General features: G+C 36.6%; 1 protein-coding gene across 1 annotated transcript in view; it reads right to left on the bottom strand.

The window, feature by feature from the left end:
- Positions 1 to 388: 388 nt before the first annotated feature.
- NCAPG (non-SMC condensin I complex subunit G) overlaps positions 389 to 19,877 on the bottom strand; it is a 57,215-nt gene continuing 37,726 nt past the window's right edge. The window contains exons 15-21 of the mRNA XM_045998473.1: positions 6,333 to 6,514; positions 5,886 to 6,060; positions 3,936 to 4,097; positions 3,525 to 3,663; positions 3,012 to 3,098; positions 1,508 to 1,577; positions 389 to 604 (exon numbers count right to left, since the gene is read on the bottom strand). Coding sequence (XP_045854429.1) covers positions 481 to 604; positions 1,508 to 1,577; positions 3,012 to 3,098; positions 3,525 to 3,663; positions 3,936 to 4,097; positions 5,886 to 6,060; positions 6,333 to 6,514 — 939 coding nt within the window. The 3' untranslated portion in view covers positions 389 to 480. The remainder of the gene's footprint in view (positions 605 to 1,507; positions 1,578 to 3,011; positions 3,099 to 3,524; positions 3,664 to 3,935; positions 4,098 to 5,885; positions 6,061 to 6,332; positions 6,515 to 19,877) is intronic.

The following is a 19,877-nucleotide window of genomic DNA, read 5'->3' on the forward strand; positions in this document are numbered from 1 at the left end:
CCTCCCCAAAGGTAAGCTCTTTCGTAGCTAGTTTGTGGTCTTCATTTGCCCTTGAGATGTCCCTTTTTAAATGTTCTAAAGTGTTTTCATCTATGTTGGATGTGCCCTATCTAAATCATAAGCTTCTCAAATGCAAGCTACTAGCTAGTTACACGGAGAAGCTGTCCAGAACACCATGATACTAAGTGTGAGAGTTCATACGCATCACCTGAGAAGCCGATTTATGAAGCTGGTTCCTAGGCCCTCCTTAGACCTAGCTGGTTACACCCAGGGGACCGCTGCAGGCTTCTAGGAAGCACTCGGACAGGCGCTATCCTAATGTTTCAGTACAGGCCAAAGTAATGTGGAGTCACAGAGCACAAAATCCTACAAAACATCAGGCATTTTCTAATTTTGATACAAGTGTAACTTTATTAAAGCAGAGAACTGAACATAATTTTAAAGGACATGGTTAAAAGGACTTCACCTCCATCATCTCTTCTAATTTATATCTTCATTGAGAAACTGTGCAAGGTTAAGTTTACTTTTTTCTAGTGCTGCTGTTTTGGCTCGTCTTGGCAATCTCATCTTCATTTCTGATTCTGGCTCTGGAATTTCAGGATCACTAAATGTTGAAAATACACCAATTTAAATACAAGCTTTAAAACAAGTTTATTTATCAATAAAACTCTGTTTCTGTCATTTTATCAGTGTGTAATTGATATCCTGATTTTACTAAGTTTAAAACTAAAACCAAAAAAAGACTAAATGGCTGTCTGGCCAGATGGATCATAAAAAACCTAGCTAATTGCTTTTTATTTCTATATGGAACCTGGTATTACAAGGAAAAACAATAAAATTTTGCAATGAAATGATTAAATAGGAACTGCCCAAATAATTTTGGAGGACAACACAAAGTGAGAAAACATTTTAAGTTCTCTTAATTTAGGCAATAACTTCCTAAAATACTCTGTAAAAAGCAAGTTTCCTCAAAACATTTTAATCAAAACTTAAAGTTATATACTGAAAATATACACATTACAATTTTACCAAGAGATGAACTCGGGCAACTATAAAGTTTCAGCTTACAACAGTGGCTTAATTGGTAGAATCTAAAAATAAACACTATGCCACAAGTATATACAATTTACCATGATAGATTAATCCTGCTTATAAATGTCAAGAACCCAAATCTAAAGCCTCAGAGTTTGCTAATTCAAGATCGAAGGAGTCCTACACACAATCTTAGAAGCATACATGCAAATATAAACTGAAAGAACATATTGAAGATGATCACCTAGGACTAAGGGCGGTCACAGTAAGAAAAGCATATAAGCCATAGGAGGTGAAATGCTCTTGATAATAGAATTCTAGACAATATATATATATATATCCAAGACCTTGCTATTTACAGTTATCACTGAGTATCTTGTTACATATTGAGATTCTCTCTTTCACAGTGGAAGCAAACCACACTTTTTCTACTCCTAGAAAAAAAAAAAAAAATTTCTAGATGTATATGGCATACCTTTCAGAGTCAACTTCCACAGTCTGACGCCTCCTGTTCATCCTAGCTGAAGCTGTTGCTTTTCTCCGTCCTTCAAGACAGTATAAAATTCATTATCAAAATTTATTCTCAGCTGCTTAGTGTTTCTATTTTCTGGGCTACCAAAATCCTTCATTTTCCCTCTGCAACACATTTCTTCCTAGTTTCCAGCCACTTATTAATTTCTTTTATAAGCTTGGATAATAGGCAAAGGAAAATATGGAAATCAAATTATAGGGAGGCAAATTTTAGTTAAATATGTATGGGAGAAAGGAGAATATGAAAAAGATGCTATGTAAAGAGAAGCACTTCTATTATGGCCATAGCACATAACCTACAGAGAAACTAATGAAAATTAAGGGGAGAAAAGTAGGGTAAGCCCATCAGCAGGTCTGGGAGAGAGAGAACTTTAATGTAAGGTAATGGCTTCTTATAAAATATTCCATCGTATATATGGCCAATTCAAATGTGTTATAAAACATTTTTCAGTATAAAAACTAGACTTTTTAACAAAATGCTGAAGATTGCAAAAATTCTACTTGATAGAAACTTCCAAAGTTAAGAAGACAAAGATTAGCAAACCATGATGCTCCTCATTTATGTATAAGAATCGGATCAAATTTCTCCATATGAACATTGGGTTGAAATTTATATACTGTATTTATTATTCAAGTGAAACTGACTCTTTTTCTCCAAAACCTTACATAATTGCTTATGATGCAGCTAGCCCCAAAAAAACATCCAACAATATGGGACTAATTTGGAACAATACCCAACAATAAGCATGTAAATAAGTGATTGGCTACAAAAATATTATGGCAAGATTCCATTCAGAAAAAATTAAATCTGCATAGGAAAGGGCCTCAAAATTGTTTTTTAAGAATTAAAATAATGGTTGGCTTGTGGGTGGGATGATTTGCGTTCTTTATATTAGTTTGCTTGCATGTATTTTCTGATTCTTCTGTAATAAGCATGAACTGCTTTTGTAATAATAATAAAACAATAAAAAGTTGTTGAATTTCAGATTTTTTTTCCAAGTGATTCCCTAATAGTCAACATTTACTTTATTCCAACAAATCCCTTATTGTTGGATACCCCTTGGGAAAGAAATGATGTTGAGAAATTATAAAATAAAATGGGAAAAAGGAAAACAGAAGCCCGGATAAGTACTACAGAGATAAAAGGTTTTCAAAAGTGCTTAATCATATAAAGGACAGAATATAATAACTGATAATATAAAATCATCATTGATCTTCTGATAAAAGAATCTTAATATGATACATTGCATCATATCTCTTTCAATCAAAAGCACTTGGAGCAACACTGGTATTAGAATCTGAGATCCAATGCAAAACCTAATATCAGCTGAAAGAACTGAAAATAAAGGATACCTGACACATTTAAAATCTTTATCAAGGAAACTTGCAAAGTGAATATTTCATTGGAAAACGGAACTAAAGTTTTATTATAAAGATCCATACGCTACCTCTGTTAGTCTTTTGCTGAGTGGATTTTGATGCTCGGGTTGCTTTTACATCCCTGAGAGGAGTTTTATATGCTTCTTTACTTTTTTCTATTAAAGGAAATAATACAATTCTTCATTAAATATTTTAAATGGTCTTTCCAAGTCAATTTTTCATAAAACAGATATGACAAACCAGTACCATTAGCAACTACTGAAAATGATCATAAATCAGCGTTCCAAAAAATGTGAATATTGGAAAGCAAAGGAAACCTAAGACAGTATGCATGGTCATATGGTGAAAAACATACACATTAAAAAAAGAAAAAAACTACGGAAGTAGAATAAACACTTATCAGTTATGTACTTCCTAAAGGAATTAGTATATGTGCTGCCGAAGCGAGCACTACTTCCTAAAGGAATTAATTAGAAACATTTTTCCTTCATTTCTGAAATCCAACCACATGTTAGAGGAGAAAAAAAGTGGCTCTAGAGATGAAAAGGACAGAATCTTACAAATACTCAGGTTAATATTACCATCTTCAATTTGAAAAGCAGTCATAGTCGTGTTGGCATCCTGTGCCGCTACCACTTGGCCATCATATTCTTTATTTCCTTTTTCTAACTGAATCTTGATTTTCTCCAGAGCTCTCAGACATGTCCTATCTTTTACTTGCTGTAACAAAAAACTTAATTAATGGTTTTTAATGCATTTCCTAAACTTTTTTCAAAAAAGCTATATATGGGTATCAAGATGTTTAAAAACATTTAAAAAATCCTATCAAATTTACAAAGAAATATTTACTTCAAATGAGCAGACACAATTTGCCAACATATGTATAATTTAGTACAACCACATAATGTATTTAATACAACCACATAAATTCTACTTTAATAAAAAATTTGTACACAATAATTTACACACAGAGTAATTAGAAACTACTTTACCTCCAGAATTTCATTCAACAAAACCAAAAGATCTTGAGCAAGATTGCTACTGAGTTCTAAAGAACCCAAGGCTTTTGTATAGACCCGAATTTCTGGTGAACATGGACATGTTAAGATCTCATTGCAAATTTTTATAGCCAGATTGTCATGAACTGATAAGGCCTAGAAAATCAAGAGAAAAAAGTTTTATAAACTGAAAATGGTATTACAATATAGTTCCTACACATCTAACAAATGAAGCATTCATCCACCAGCTACTTTGAGTTCTGGAGGCTAAAAGTTCTCAGGTGCAGAACTGATCCAGGCTGAAGACAGTGGGGTCTGCCACATTAGTCCACGTTCAATGCCTGGAAGATACACAGGTACAACAGGCCAGCCTTGTCTCCATCTGGACAACTTAAAGGACTATTCCAGTTCTGGAACTTCCTGTGGCATGAGCTGGGGCTTTAAGACTGCATGACAGCTCAAGTTCTTCCTCTGCCCCAACCTACTTCCCTCACTCCTCCAGGATGTCAGTCAGGAGAAAACTGCAATTAAAAGATGTCAACAGCTCCTTTGAAGTCTTCTGTAACCCATACTCAGGACCTTAGTGTTATCTTGGTTGGACTCCAACCTCCCTGCCTCCCTAAGTTCCTTCTTCATGTCCTTAACACCCGTATTTTTCTTCTCCATATCACCATCTACTTTTCTTTCTACTTTCTATTGCTCTTATCCTTTTTCTACAAGTTTTTAATCTCTTAATTATATAGGTTTCCAACTGCTCTCTTAATATTCACTCTCTATTCTTCTCACCGGTTCACCTCATAAAATTATACTGGCCACCAAACTGAGCTTCTTCATAGGTAACTTTCATCCCATTAAGCCTTTCAGTATATACCCTATTACAGCTAATACAGACAACTCCAAATTCCCTACCTTAATGTTCTGCACTCAACAGGGCCATTCTGGCTCTTTAGCCAGAATGGTTCTTCCATAGTCCCCTGTATGACTTGGATAGCCAGCTACATTTAATCACTTTTACCTAAAGTCTTCTTCTCTACCCAAACCACTGTACAAATCCCAACAAGACTGAACTGAATTTCACCAGTAATGCTATACTCATCGCCCCTGCTACATGAACCCTGCCTTCTTAAGTCCTAAAGCACTTAGTAGCTCTATCACCTATCCTTACTATATTTTGCCTTAGTATCCTTTGTAATCTTCTCTCCAATAACATGTAACATAATGACGAATGGAGTATGCAGTAACCAAATTAATAATATTACATAAAATTTAAAAGCTATACTTTCAACTTAATTAGCTGGCATCTGAAATCACTAATAACACATTAATTTTTAATATGGTTACAAATGATATTAAAAGATCCAAAACTCAGCTTAAGTTTAATTTATGGGACAGTTTGCAGTTAACTTATCTTCTTTGAATTAAAAACAAAGATGAGCTTGAGGGACCTTCATTCTTTTTTTTTTCTCTTTTTTTTTTAAATTTTTTCAGTGTTCCAAGATTCATTGTTTATGCACCACACCCAGTGTTCCATGCAAAATGTGCCTTAATACCTTCATTCTTTGAATTCTCCTTCCTTATCTCAGAAACACAGCAGATAAGCCAACCTTTGAAGACTCAATGAGTCCTAGATAAACATAGGACATTTTTCAGAATGTTTAATAGCCAGCTTTAAGTTGGGAGAGGGTAGTAAGAGAGATGAGTTTTTGGCAAGTTCTGAATTTCAGTAGCAAATTATTTTTGTGTTTTTATGATTGTTTATCACCATATTTCCCAAAAGATCTTTTTCTTCCTTTGTGGTATATGACACCATAAAAAGACCAAAAATCTCAAGATCAAACAATGGCCTCTCTTTCTAAGAACCTATGAAAGGATTGTTTTATCAAAAACAGTGACCTGTATGATAGTCATCATCCTTACCATCCATAGGCTAATATACTCACCCACCTGATAATCTTGTGAATTCTTAGCCTGAGGATTTAATCCACTTGGTCTTGTCAAATCTACAAGTAACTCAGCAACATTAGTGATATCTACTTCAGCTAAAGGAGAAGATGCAGGAGCACTGGCCAGTGTTTGCAGAGTTGGAAGAAAGGCTTCTTCAAAACATTCCTGATTAGTCCTATTGAAAAACAATTTGAAAAGTATGTGAGCAAAGAAAAGGCATATGATAGTCAAAAAAAATGTATAAAATTCACCCCATCAAGATATAGTATATTTTCATCTAAGAAAGAGACAAATAATTCAGGTAAATAAAATCTAGGTAGTTCTCATTTTCATTACTAACCACTGAAAAACAAGGAAGAGTGACAAAATTATATTTATAGATGTGACTCATGGGGAACCTGAATTTAACTTCAAGTCAGATTCTGATTTATCAATATAACTAAATACCTGCTCGCATAAGCAAACATGGGGAAGAACACGCCTAGGCAATGTCGAAGTCGAACATCCTCTTCAGTCACAGGATTGTACCATAACAAGACAAGACGAGAAAGAATCCTGCTGCTGACCAAGAGCCCTGAGAACATCAGCTTGGCCAGTCCTTCTGCAGCTCCTGTCCTGAGTTCAGACACCTAATAAAAATGAGTTTCATTAAAAGAATTTATTTTTTATTTTTTTTTTTGGGAAAATAATTTTTTTTAATTTGTATTTCATTTTTAAGCCTTATGATGTAGCCAGTTCTACAATATTTTTCTATGAACTATCAAAAAATCACGCCTACTATTTCTTAAAGATGCATAAAAAGATTTTAGGTTAAGGCTATATGACAAATTACTAGTCTAGCTAAGAAAACCTCAATTCCCTCCAAATTTTTTAGAAGAACCAAAAGGCCTTTTAAATATTGTGAAACCAGAAGTCAAAACAGTATTGTATTACATGCTGCTCATGAGACAAGATATAGAAAACAACTCAGTAACATCCCTGCCATCAGAGGAGGGTAACCTATAAATGGAACCTCCAGAGGGAGTAACAATGAGTATGAATAAAGGGGAAATGGGAATAGAAAGTGTACATGTGGAAAAAGGAATTCCTAGAAAGAGTAACCAAAGGAAACCTTAGAGAAGAAAATGGAAAAGATACAGTGATATTCAAATGGAGGTACAGGCATAAAAGATAGGTAACTAAAACTAGTTACTGATACTGAATTACTAAAGTCAAGCCTCTGACACTTCCTAGCTACATGATCCTGTGCATATTAACTTTGTACCCCACTTAAAAAAAAAAAAAGATTTACATACTTATTTTAAAGAGGGAGCACAAGTGAGGGGGATAAAGGACACTGGAAGAGAATCTCAAGCAGACTCCTTCTTAAGTGTAGTGCCCTCACGTGGGGCTGGATCCCATGACCCTGAGACCATGACCTAAGCCAAAAATCAAGAGCCGGACGCTCAACTAAGCCCCGAGGTGCCCCATGTACCCCACTTTTTCATATTAAAATAGAAAGGATAATAAAATTACAGTTACAAAGAAAAAGAAATACTACAAATAAAACTCTTACAAGTGCTATCCACATAGGGGTGCCTGGGTGGCTCAGTTGGTTAAGCGTCTGACTCTTGGTTTCAGCTCAAGTTATGATCTCAGGCTCTTGAGATCCAAACCTGGGTCAGGCTCAGAGCCCAGCGAGGAGTCTGTTTGTACCTCTCCCTCTGCTCCTCTCCCACTCTTTCACTCTCTCTCAAATAAATTTTTTTAAAAGTGCTATCCACATAGTAAATCCTCAATATTATTTATTATTACTGATGAACAGTAAATATCCTCATTGATCACACTAGAAAGCCTCAAAACCAGGCAAAAAAAATTGAGCTATAGTGAGGCAGGATGTGGAACCATGTAAGGTTTTTGAAATGGTGGAAAAATAAAGACTTAAATGAGATTTTAGGGAAGTTATCTTTGCAGATTATACTCTACGAATATAAAACAAGTCTAAACTAGAGAGATACAAGTAAAAACAATGGATTGAGCAAATACAAAAACTATTCCAAAAATTTTCCCAAAACTCAAAGATTTAGAGACCAACAAGATAAATAAGTGCTAGGGCACTAGCATGTGCTTTCCACACACTAACTCATTTAGGGCTCACAACAACCAGGAGGACAGAAACTTTGGTCCACTCAGCACTGTACTCTCAAAAACATATAGTGACTGGCACATAATTTGCCCTCCAATATTTGTTGACTTAATTAAAGAAGCATCCAGTGAATAGGCATCATCATCCCCATTTTGCAGATGAGGAAAAAAGCCAGAGACAGTAAACATCTTATTGAAGATTAACACAAATGCGACCAGAACACAAATGTACAGGTCTACAACTCCAAAGGCTACATGCTCCTCATCTTTTTAAGATGTTTAACTGTGACATACTTTCCTGATGCAATAGTGCTCCATCTGAAGTTAAATGTCAGGAATTTGAAATGAAACAAACTGCAAGTCTTTAAAACATGTAAAAAAAAAACAAAAATAAAACAAAAAAAAAACACCTCTTTTATGGCCCAGAGGGCAGTGAAGTAAATCAGATTTTGTTTAGTGGTGATGACAAAAAAAAGTCAAAATCACAGAATGTAGTATTGCCAGAAAGAGATTATGGTACCAGTACTATTAAAACAAAAACAAAAACGCCTCACTCCTTTGTCACAAACTTTTACTGTTCAATCATTTCCTGCCAATGCAATGTCAGCAAGCCCACAGCACTGGGTAATTCCCATTAGGAAATTAGTATATCAATTAAATATTAACTCAAAATTTAAAACATCTTCCTTTTGACTGGTGAGTTTAATTTATTGATAATTAAATCACTGATAAGAAATAACTGACTGCCACAATTTTGCAATCAAAATGTGGCAAGTCGAAAACTGTTAGACAAAAAACAACAAAAACTGATATTAAAAAGGTTAATTCATCAGAAGATAATTAAAAGTACACCTAAAACACAAACAGAGCCTCAGAATACATAAACAAGCACTGGAAAAAATGCTGAAAGAAATAGCTCAACAATAAAAACTGAAGAGCTTTCTGAAACAGACAGAACACCCAGGCAGATCAATAGGAGACAACAGAAAGGACTTGAACAATCTTACAGACCAACCAGACCCACCAAAACGTGTAGTCCACTTCACTTCACTATAACAGAATACACTTCCTTCTCAAGGGCACATGGAATATCCTCATGGATAGAAACTATTTAGGCCCAAAACAACTCAAAATAAATTTTAAAAGAATGAAAACATCAAAATATCTTCTCAAACCATAAGAGAATATACTTAGAAAGCAACACCAGAAGACTATAAAATTCACAAATATGTGTAAATAATATACTTTTTACATACCACTGAGTTAAAGAAGACATAAAAGGAAATTTTAGAAAATGCTTAGAAATGCAGTAAAATGAAAAATATAAAAACCAAAACTTATGAAGTATAACATAAACCGTCTTCACAGGGCAATTTATACTAGTAAATGCCTACCTTAAAAAAAAAAACAAACTTGGACTTCCAGGAAGATGGTGAAGTAGGAGTATCCTAAACTCATCTCTTCCCATGGATATACCTAGATAACACCCACATCAGTGTAAATAACCCAGAAAACAACCTAAAAAGACTGGCAGAACAGACTCCACAGCTACATGCAGAGAAGAGGCCACATCAAAAAGAGCAGGAAGGGTGGAGACATGGTCAGGAACCAAACTGACCCACAGAACTGTCCACAGGAGGGACACTGCAGCCACTGGACAGAGGAGAGGAGGAGACCCCACCTCCAGGTACCCCAGGCACTGGAGACCTTCACTGGGAAAATGAATCCCCATAACATATGGCTTTGAAAACCAGAGAGGCTTAACACTGTGAGTTCTTATAATCAGTGGGGCTTAACACCTGGAACATGAAAACATCACCCAACTGGGTTCTGGGAAAGACAAATGGAGATAGGAAACTCAGTCCCTGCCCTTAAAGGGACAGCATATCAAACAACCCCGCTAAGATACAGCACGGAAGCAATAATTTGGAAAAGGCCTGGAATATACAGGAAGATTTACTTACTAATCTCCGAATATGTGCTAGAGGAACAGGGATCTTTAGAAGCCTTCTCCAAGAACAGAGCTGGCAGGTGCCATTTTCCTCCTCTGATCCCCAGCCCAGATACCCAACACTTGAGGGAACCAGCCCAGGATGAACACTTTCCACCTACCTTGCTAATAGCACACTCCACTTCTGAATTCTCCAGACCTACCCCTTCCAACCCACCCACAGCAGGAATTCTCCAAAGCAGCTAAAGCACTAGGGTGAAGGCAGACATCGAATCTGACTGCCAGCCCTGCCTAACAATGAAAGCTTCCCAGGGCACAACACCAGGACAGCCCTTTCAGTTCACTGTGACCACATCTCTACAACCCAGTTTGACCCAATTAAGCCCAAAGTGGCCCCAGATTGGCCCATTAAAAATGTAGGGACTAAAGTTTGCCAATAAGCAATGGAAAAACCATTACAGATGACTGGATTGATGGCAAACATGGCTCAGCCACAACAGGAGGCTTCGTAGCACACATAGGAGATACCCCTGAAGCACCGGGTTTTGGTGAACAGGGGACACTGCACTCAGGACACAACAGGAACTCTTCTTCATACAGCCACTCTTTCAAGAGCAGAAGACAAAGCTGACTTTCCTAACACATACAAACAGACACAGAGTTAAAGAAAATAAGATAGAAGAGTATATTCCAAATTAAAGAACAAGAAAAAAAGCAGAAGAAAGACAGCTAAATGAAAAAGAGATAAGTAATATGCCTGACAGATCATTTAAAGTAATGGTCACTAGAGAAGGGCCATCCATACCCCAGTGTTCATAGCAACAATGACCAGTCACCAAACTGTGGAAAGAGCCTAGATGCCCTTCAAAAGACAAATGGAAAAGAAGATAAGGTCCATATATACAATGGAGTATTATGCCTCCATCAGAAAGAATGAATACCCAACTTTTGTATCAGCATGGACGGGACTGGAGGAGATTATGCTGGGTGAAATAAGTCAAGCAGAGAGAGTCAATTATCATATGTTTTCACTTACTTGTGGTGCATAAGGAATAACATGGAGGACATTGGGTGAAGGAGAGGAGAAGTGAGTTGGGGGAAATCAGAGGGGGAGACGAACCATGAAAGACTGTGGACTCTGAGAAACAAACTGAGGGTTTTGGAGGGGCGTGGTGTGGGGGTTGGGAGAGTGTGGTGGTGGGTATTAAGGAGGGCACGTATTGCATGGAGCACTGGGTGTGGTGCATAAACAATGAATCTTGGAACACTGAAAAAATAAAATTTAAAAATAAATAAGCAATTAAAAAGAATAAAGTAATACTCCTTAAGATACTGGACTTGAGAAAAGAATGGAGGATCTCAGTGAGACCAACAACCAAGGGATAGAAAAAATAAAGAACCAATCAGAAATGAAGAATTCAGTAAATGAAATTAAAAACACGAGAGGGAATAAACAGTAGATTGGAGGAAGTAGAACAGATCAATAATCTGGAAGACAGAGTAATAGAAAGCAATCAAGCTGAACAAAAGAAAAAAATAATAAAAAATGAGAATAGATTAAGGGAACTCAGCAACACCATCAAACACAGTAACATCTGCATTACAGGGATCCCAGAAAGAGAAGAGACAGTAAAGAGGAAATAAAATTCATTTGAAGAAATAAGGAGTGAAAACTGTCTGAAACTGGGGAAGGAAACAGAAATCCAGACCAAGGAGGAACAGAAAGCCCCATACATAATCATCCCAAGGAGGTCCACACCAAAACACATAGTAATTAGATTAGCAAAAAGTAGAGGGGCTCCTGGGTGGCTGAGTCGGTTGAGTGGCCAACTCTTGGTTTTCAGCTCAAGTCATGATCTCAGGGTCATGGAATCAAGTCCTGCATTGGGCTCCACACTCAGCATGGAGTTTACTTGAGATTCTGTGCCTCTCCCTCTGCCCCTCCCCTCACTCACGTGCTCTCTAAAATAAGTTAAATCTTTTAAAAATTGGCAAAAAGTGGTGATAAAGAGAGAATTTCAAAAGCAGAAAGAGAAGACCATTACATACAAGGGAAATCCCATAAGAATATCAGCTGATTGTTTAGCAGAAATTTTTGCAGCTAAGAAGTGGCATGATATATTTAAAACACTGAAAGAAAAAACCTGCAACCAAAAATACTCATCCAGCAAGACTATCATTCAGGGGGCACCTGGGTGGCTCAGTTGTTAAGCGTCTACCTTCAACTTGGGTCATGATCCCAGGGTCCTGAGATCAAGTCCTGCATCGGACTCCCTGCTCAAATAAATAAAATCCTAAACAAACAAACAAATAAAAAAACAAAAACAAAAACAAAAAAAAAAACATTACCCCTGCTTGTGTTCCCTGTCAAATAAATAAATAAAATTCTAAAAAACAAAACAAACAAACAAAAAACACAAAAACTATCATTCAGAATCAGAGAGATAAAGAGTTTTTCAGACAAACAGAACTTAAAGGAATTCATCACCATAAATCTGACTTATGAGAAATGTTACAGGGGATTAGTGGAAAAGAAACACCATAAGCAGGAGTAAGAAAACTAGGAAGCACAAAAAGAGTAAAATTAAGAATACCTATGAAAATCAGTCAAGGAATTCACAAAAGGAAAAGAAATAAAGTATAGTGCTCGCTTCGGCAGCACATATACTAAAATTGGAAAGAAATAAAGTATAACATCTTATATCTAAAATGTGGGGGAAGAGAAGTAGAAATTTAGTACTTTTAAAATGGTTCAAACTTAAGCAACCATCAACTTAATATAAACTGCTATATCCATGTTTTATGTAAACCTGATGGTAACCACAAATAAAAAATCGGTAAAAGATATTGAAAAAGTAAAGAGGAAACCAAGTATTTCACTAAATAAAGCCAGCAAACTGTGAATGAAGAGACCAAGAAAGAAACAGAAAAGTACTACAAAACACAAAACAAGTAACAGAGAAGCAGTAAGTACCTACCTATCAATAATTACTTTGAATATAAATGGACTAAATGCTCCAATCAAAAGACATACAGTGACAGAACAGATTTTTTAAAAGTGCTGCCTAAAAGACTCTTTTCAGACCTAAAGACACATGCAAATTGAAACTGAGGTATAGAAAAACATTTATCTGCAAATGGAAGTGAAAAGAAACCTGGGGCAGAAACAATTATATCAGAAAAAACAGACTTTAAAACGAAGTCTGTAACTACAAAGGACAGCATATAATCAAAAGGGAACAATGCAATAAGAAGATATAACAACTGTAAATATTTATTCCCCCAAATGACAGTACCCAAATACATTAAGCAGGTAACAACAACAACAAAGTAAGTAATCTATAGCAATATAATTATATTAGGGGACTTCAACATCCCACTTACAGAAATGGATACATCATCCAAATAGAAAATAAAGGAAACAATGACTTTCAATGACACATTAAACAAGATGGATCTAATAGATATATTCAAAACATTCCATCCCAAAAGAGCGGAATATACATTGTTTTCAAGTGCACATGGAACACTCTCAGAAATAGATCACATATTAGCCAACAAAACAAATCTCAACAAAAGGACTGAAATCATACCATGCATCTTTTCCAACCACAACGCAATGAAACTATATATCAACCATAAGAAAAGACCTGGAAAGAACACAAACAAATGGAGGTTAAATAATATGCTACTAAACAATTAAGGAAGCAACCAAATCAAACAAATCAAAAAGTAAAAGAGACACATGAAAATGAAAAAAAATCTTTGGAATGCAGCAAAAGTTAAACTAGGAGTAAAGTTTATCACAACACAGGCTTACCTCAAGAAGGCAGAAAAATGTCAAATACACAACCTAAACTTACACATAAAGGACCTAGAAAAAGAATAAACAAAATCCTAAACCAGTAGAAGGAAGAAAATAACAAAAATTAGAGGAAAAATAAATGAAATAAAAACTAATAGAACACATAAATGAAGCCAGGAGCTTGCTCTTGAAAGGATCAATAAAACTGACAAACTTTAGCAAGAATCATCAAAAACAGGGAGGGGAGGAGAAAAAAAGAAAAAGAAAAGGACTCTTTTATCAGAAATAAAAGAAGAAAAATAACAACCAACATCACAGAAATATGGAGGATTAAAGCAAATATTATGAAACATTATATGGCAACAAATTAGAAAACCAAGAAGAAATGGATAAATTCCTAGAAATATGTAACCTCCCAAAACTGAATCAGGAATAAATAGAAAATTTGAATGGTTCAATTACCAAGCAATGAAACTGAGTCAAAAATTTTTAAAAAATTCCCAGCAAGCAAAAGTTCAGGGCCACTTGCCACTAGGCTTCATAGGAGAATTTTATCAAACATTTAAAAAAAAGTTATTACCTATTTTTCTCAAACTATTACAAAAAAAACAAAAAAGGAAAGCTTCCAAATTCATTCTATGAGGTCGCATCACTCTGATACCAAACCACATAAAGACACTACACACCAATATATCTAATGAACATAGAGACAAAATTCCTCAACAAAATATTAGCAAATGGAAACAGTACATTATTTTTTTTTAAATTTTCAAAAATTAAAAAAAAAATCATTCACCATGATCAAGTGGGATTTATTTCTGGGTTGCAAGCGTGGTTCAATATCTGCAAATCAATTTGATACATTACATCAATAAGACAAAGGATAAAAACCATGTGATCATTTCAGTAGATGTAGAAAAAGTGTACGACAAGTAAACCATTTATGATAAAAACCCTCAACAAAGTAAGTTTAGAGGGAACATACCTCAACATAGTAAAGACCGTATATGAAAAACCCACAGCTAACATCGTAGTCAATGGTAAAAAAAAAATAACTGGGAGCTCTTCCCTTAAGAACAGGAACAAGACAAAAATACCCACTCTTATTACTTTTACTCAACAGTTTTTTCTGGAAGTTCTAGCCACAGCCGACGACAAAAAGAAATAAAAGGTATCGAAATCAGTAAGGGAGAAGTAAAATTCACTATTTACAGATGACATGATAGCCTATAGAGAAAACCCTAAAGACCACCAAAACACTGCTAGCACTGATAAATGAATTCAGGAAGTTCACATACAAAATCAATATACAGATATTGTTTGCCTTCCTATACACAAAATATGAAGTAACAGAAAGAGAAACTGAGAACACAATCCCATTTACACTTGCACCAAAAAGAATTAAAATACCTAGGAATGAACACAACCACGGTGAAAAACCCATACTCTGAAAACTATCAAACATTGATAAAAGAAATCGAAGATGAGCTCTCTCTCCTCTGCCTACCTCTCTGCCTACTTGTGATCACTCTATGTCAAATAAATAAATAAAATCTTTAAAAAATAAAAAAAAAGAAGGCAGAGTCAAGATGGCGGAGAAGTAGCAGGCAGAGACTACATCAGGTAGCAGGACATCAGTTCGATGGCTTATCTAAACATTGCAAACACCTACAAATCCAACGTGAGATCGAGGAGAAGAAGAACAGCAATTCTAGAAACAGAAAATCAACCACTTTCGGAAAGGTAGGACTGGCGGAGAAGTGAATCTAAAACGACGGGAAGATAGACCGTGGGGGGAGGGGCCGTTTCCCAGCAAGCGGCGAGCAACGGAGCACAAAATCAGGACTTATAAAAGTCTGTCCCACTGAGGGACATTGCTCCAGAGGCTGAACCGGGGTGAAGCCCATGAGGGGTCAGCGTGGCCCCAGGTCCCGCAGGGTCACAGAAGAATCGGGGGTGTCGGAGTGTCGCAGAGCTCGCAGGTGTTAGAATGGAGAAGCCGGCTACAGAGACAGAGCTGAGGACTGAACTCTCAGCTCGGGGTTACCTTGAACTGGTCGCGGGCTGGGTGAGCTCGGAACGCGGCTGGAGGCTGGGGATACAGGAGTGATTGGGTGCTGTCCTCTGGGGGCGCACTGAGGAGTGGGGCCCCGGGCTCTCGACTCCTCTGGGCCGGAGACTAGGAGGCCGCCATTTTCATTCCCGTCCTCCGGAACTCTACGGAAAGCGTTCACGGAACAGAAGCTCCCAAAAGCAAACCCGAGCAGATTACTTAGTCCGGCCCCCGGTAAGGGCGCTGCAATTCCGCCTCGGGCAAAGACACTTGAGAGTCACTACAACAGGCCCCTCCCCCAGAAGATCAACAAAATATCCAGCCAGGATGAAGTTCATCTATCAAGGAAAGCAGGTTCAATACCTAAAAAGGCAGCGGAATTCCAGAGGAGGAGAAAGGAAAGCACGGAACTCATGGCCTTCTCCCCATGATTCTTTAGTCTTGCGGTTAATTCAAATTTTTTTTTCAATTTTTTTTTTCTTTCTTTTTTCTTCTTCTGCTAAATTTTTTAAAACTTTTACCCTTTTCTTTCTTAACGTTTTTGACTAGTTTACCTAAAATATATATTTTTTCTTTCTTTTTTTATATTTTTTCTTTATTTGTTTTATTTTTTTTAATTTTTTTTCTTTTTTTTTGAATCTCTTATTATCCCCTTTCTCCCGCCCCACAATTTGGGGTCTCTTCTGATTTGGTTACAGCACATTTTTCTGGGATCTTTGCCACCCTTTTAGTATTTTATTTGATCAATCATATCCTCTTATCTGGACAAAATGACAAGGTGGAAAAAATCATCACAAACAAAAAACAAGAGGCAGTACCAAAGGCTAGGGACCTAATCAACACAGTCATTGGTAATATGTCAGATCAAGAGTTCAAATGATGATTCTGAACGTTGTAGCCGGGCTCGAAAAAGGCATGGAAGATATTAGAGAAACCCTCTCTGGAGATATTAAAGCCCTTTCTGGAGAAATTAAAGAAATAAATCTAATCAAGCTGAAATCAAAAAAGCTATTAATGAGGTGTAATCAAAAATAGAGGCTCTCACTGCTAGGATAAATGAGGCAGAAGAAAGAATTAGTGATATAGAAGACCAAATGACAGAGAATAAAGAAGCTGAGCAAAAGAGGGACAAACAGCTACTGGACCACGAGGGGAGAATTCGAGAGATAAGTGACACCATAAGACGAAAAAACATTAGAATAATTGGGATTCCAGAAGAAGAAGAAACAGAGAGGGGAGCAGAAGGTCTATTGGAGAGAATCATTGGAGAGAATTTCCCTAATATGGCAAAGGGAACAAGCATCAAAATCCAGGAGATGCAGAGAACTCCCCTCAAAGTCAACAATAGGTCCACACCCCGTCACCTAATAGTAAAATTGAGAAGCCTTAGTGACAAAGAGAAAATCCTGAAAGCAGCCCAGGAAAAGAAGTCTGTAACATACAATGGTAAAAATATTAGATTGGCAGCAGACTTATCCACAGAGACCTGGCAGGCCAGAAAGAGCTGGCATGATATATTCAGAGCACTAAATGAGAAAAACATGCAGCCAAGAATACTCTACTCAGCTAGGCTATCATTGAAAATAGAAGGAGAGATAAAAAGCTTCCAGGACAAACAAAAACTGAAAGAATTTGCAAAAACCAAACCAGCTCTACAGGAAATACTGAAAGGGGTCCTCTAAGCAAAGAGAGAGCCTAAAAGTAGTAGATCAGAAAGGTACCGAGACAATATAAAGTAACAGTCACCTTACAGGCTAATAATGGCACTCAATTCATATCTCTCAATAGTTACCCTGAATGTTAATGGGCTAAATGCTCCAATCAAAAGACACAGGCTATCAGAATGGATAAAAATACAAAACCCATCTATATGTTGAATACAAGAAACTCATTTTAGACGCGAAGACACCTCCAGATTTAAAGTGAGGGTGGGGAAAACAATTTACCATGCTAATGGGCATCAGAAGAAAGCTGGGGTGGCAATCTTTATATCAGATCAATTAGATTTTAGCCCAAAGACTATAATAAGAGATGAGGAAGGACACTATATCATACTCAAAGTGTCTGTCCAACAAGAAGATCTAACAATTTTCAATATCTATGCCCCTAACGTGGGAGCAGCCAACTATATAAACCAATTAATAACAAAATCAAAGAAACACATCAATAATAATACAATAATAGTAGGGGACTTTAACACATCCCTCACTGAAATGGACAGATCATCCAAGCAAAAGATCAACAAGGAAATAAAGGCCTTAAATGACACACTGGACCAGATGGACATCACAGATATATTCAGAACATTTCATCCCAAAGCAACAGAATACACATTCTTCTCTAGTGCACATGGAACCTTCTCCAGAATAGATCACATCCTGGGTCACAAATCAGGTCTCAACCGGTATCAAAAGATTAGAATCATTCCCTGCATATTTTCAGACCACAATGCTCTGAAGCTAGAACTCAATCACAAGAGGAAAGCTGGAAAGAACCCAAATACATGGAGACTAAACAGCATCCTTCTAAAGAATGAACGGGTCAACCAGGAAATTAAAGAAGAACTGAAAAAATTCATGGAAACAAATGATAATGAAAACACAACAGTTCAAAACCTGTGGGACACAACAAAGCAGTCCTGAGAGGAAAATATATAGCAGTACAGCCTTTCTCAAGAAACAAGAAAGGTCTCAAGTACACAACCTAACCCTACACCTAAAGGAGCTGGAGAAAGAACAAGAAAGAAACCCTAAACCCAGCAGGAGAAGAGAAATCATAAAGATCAGAGTAGAAGTCAATGAAATAGAAACCAAAAAAAAAAGAAAAAAAAAAAATCAATGAAACTAGGAGTTGGTTCTTTGAAAGAATCAATAAGATTGATAAACCCCTGGCCAGACTTATCAAAAAGAAAAGAGAAAGGACCCAAATAAATAAAATCATGAATGAAAGAGGAGAGATCACAACTAACACCAAAGAAATACAGACAATTATAAGAACATACTATGAGCAACTCTACGCCAACAAATTTGACAATCTGGAAGAAATGGATGCATTCCTAGAGACATATAAACTACCACAACTGAACCAGGAAGAAATAGAAAACCTGAACAGGCCCATAACCAGTAAGGAGATTGAAACAGTCATCAAACATCTCCAAACAAACAAAAGCCCAGGGCCAGACGGCTTCCCAGGGGAATTCTACCAAACATTTAAAGAAGAACTCATTCCTATTCTCCTGAAACTCTTCCAAAAAATAGAAATGGAAGGAAAACTTCCAAACTCATTTTATGAGGCCAGCATCACCTTGATCCCAAAACCAGACAAGGATAACACCAAAAAAGAGAACTACAGACCAATATCCTTGATCAACAGAGATGCAAAAATTCTCACCAAAATACTAGCCAATAGGATTCAACAGTACATTAAAAGGATTATTCACCACGATCAAGTGGGATTTATTCCAGGGCTGCAGGGTTGGTTCAACATCTGCAAATCAATCAATGTGATAGAACACATTAATAAAAGAAAGAACAAGAACCATATGATACTCTCAATAGATGCTGAAAAAGCATTTGACAAAGTACAGCATCCCTTCCTGATCAAAACTCTTCAAAGTGTAGGGATAGTGGGCACATACCTCAATATTATCAAGGCCATCTAGGAAAACCCACCGCTAATATCATTCTCAATGGAGAAAAACTGAAAGCTTTTCCGTTAAAGTCAGGAACACGACAGGGATGTCCATAATCACCACTGCTATTCAACATAGTACTAGAAGTCCTAGCCTCAGCAATCAGACAACAAAAAGAAATTAAAGCCAACCAAATCGGCAAAGAAGAAGTCAAACTATCACTCTTCGTAGATGATATGATACTATATGTGGAAAACCCAAAAGACTCCAGTCCAAAACTGGTAGAACTCGTACAGGAATTCACTAAAGTGTCAGGATATAAAATCAATGCACAGAAATCAGTTGCATTTCTGTACACCAACAACAAGACAGAAGAAAGAGAAATTAAGGAGTCAATCTCATTTACAATTGCGCCCAAAACTATAAGA

Source organism: Meles meles, chromosome 2, assembly GCF_922984935.1.
Source record: "Meles meles chromosome 2, mMelMel3.1 paternal haplotype, whole genome shotgun sequence".
Classification (NCBI taxonomy): Eukaryota; Metazoa; Chordata; class Mammalia; order Carnivora; family Mustelidae; genus Meles; species Meles meles.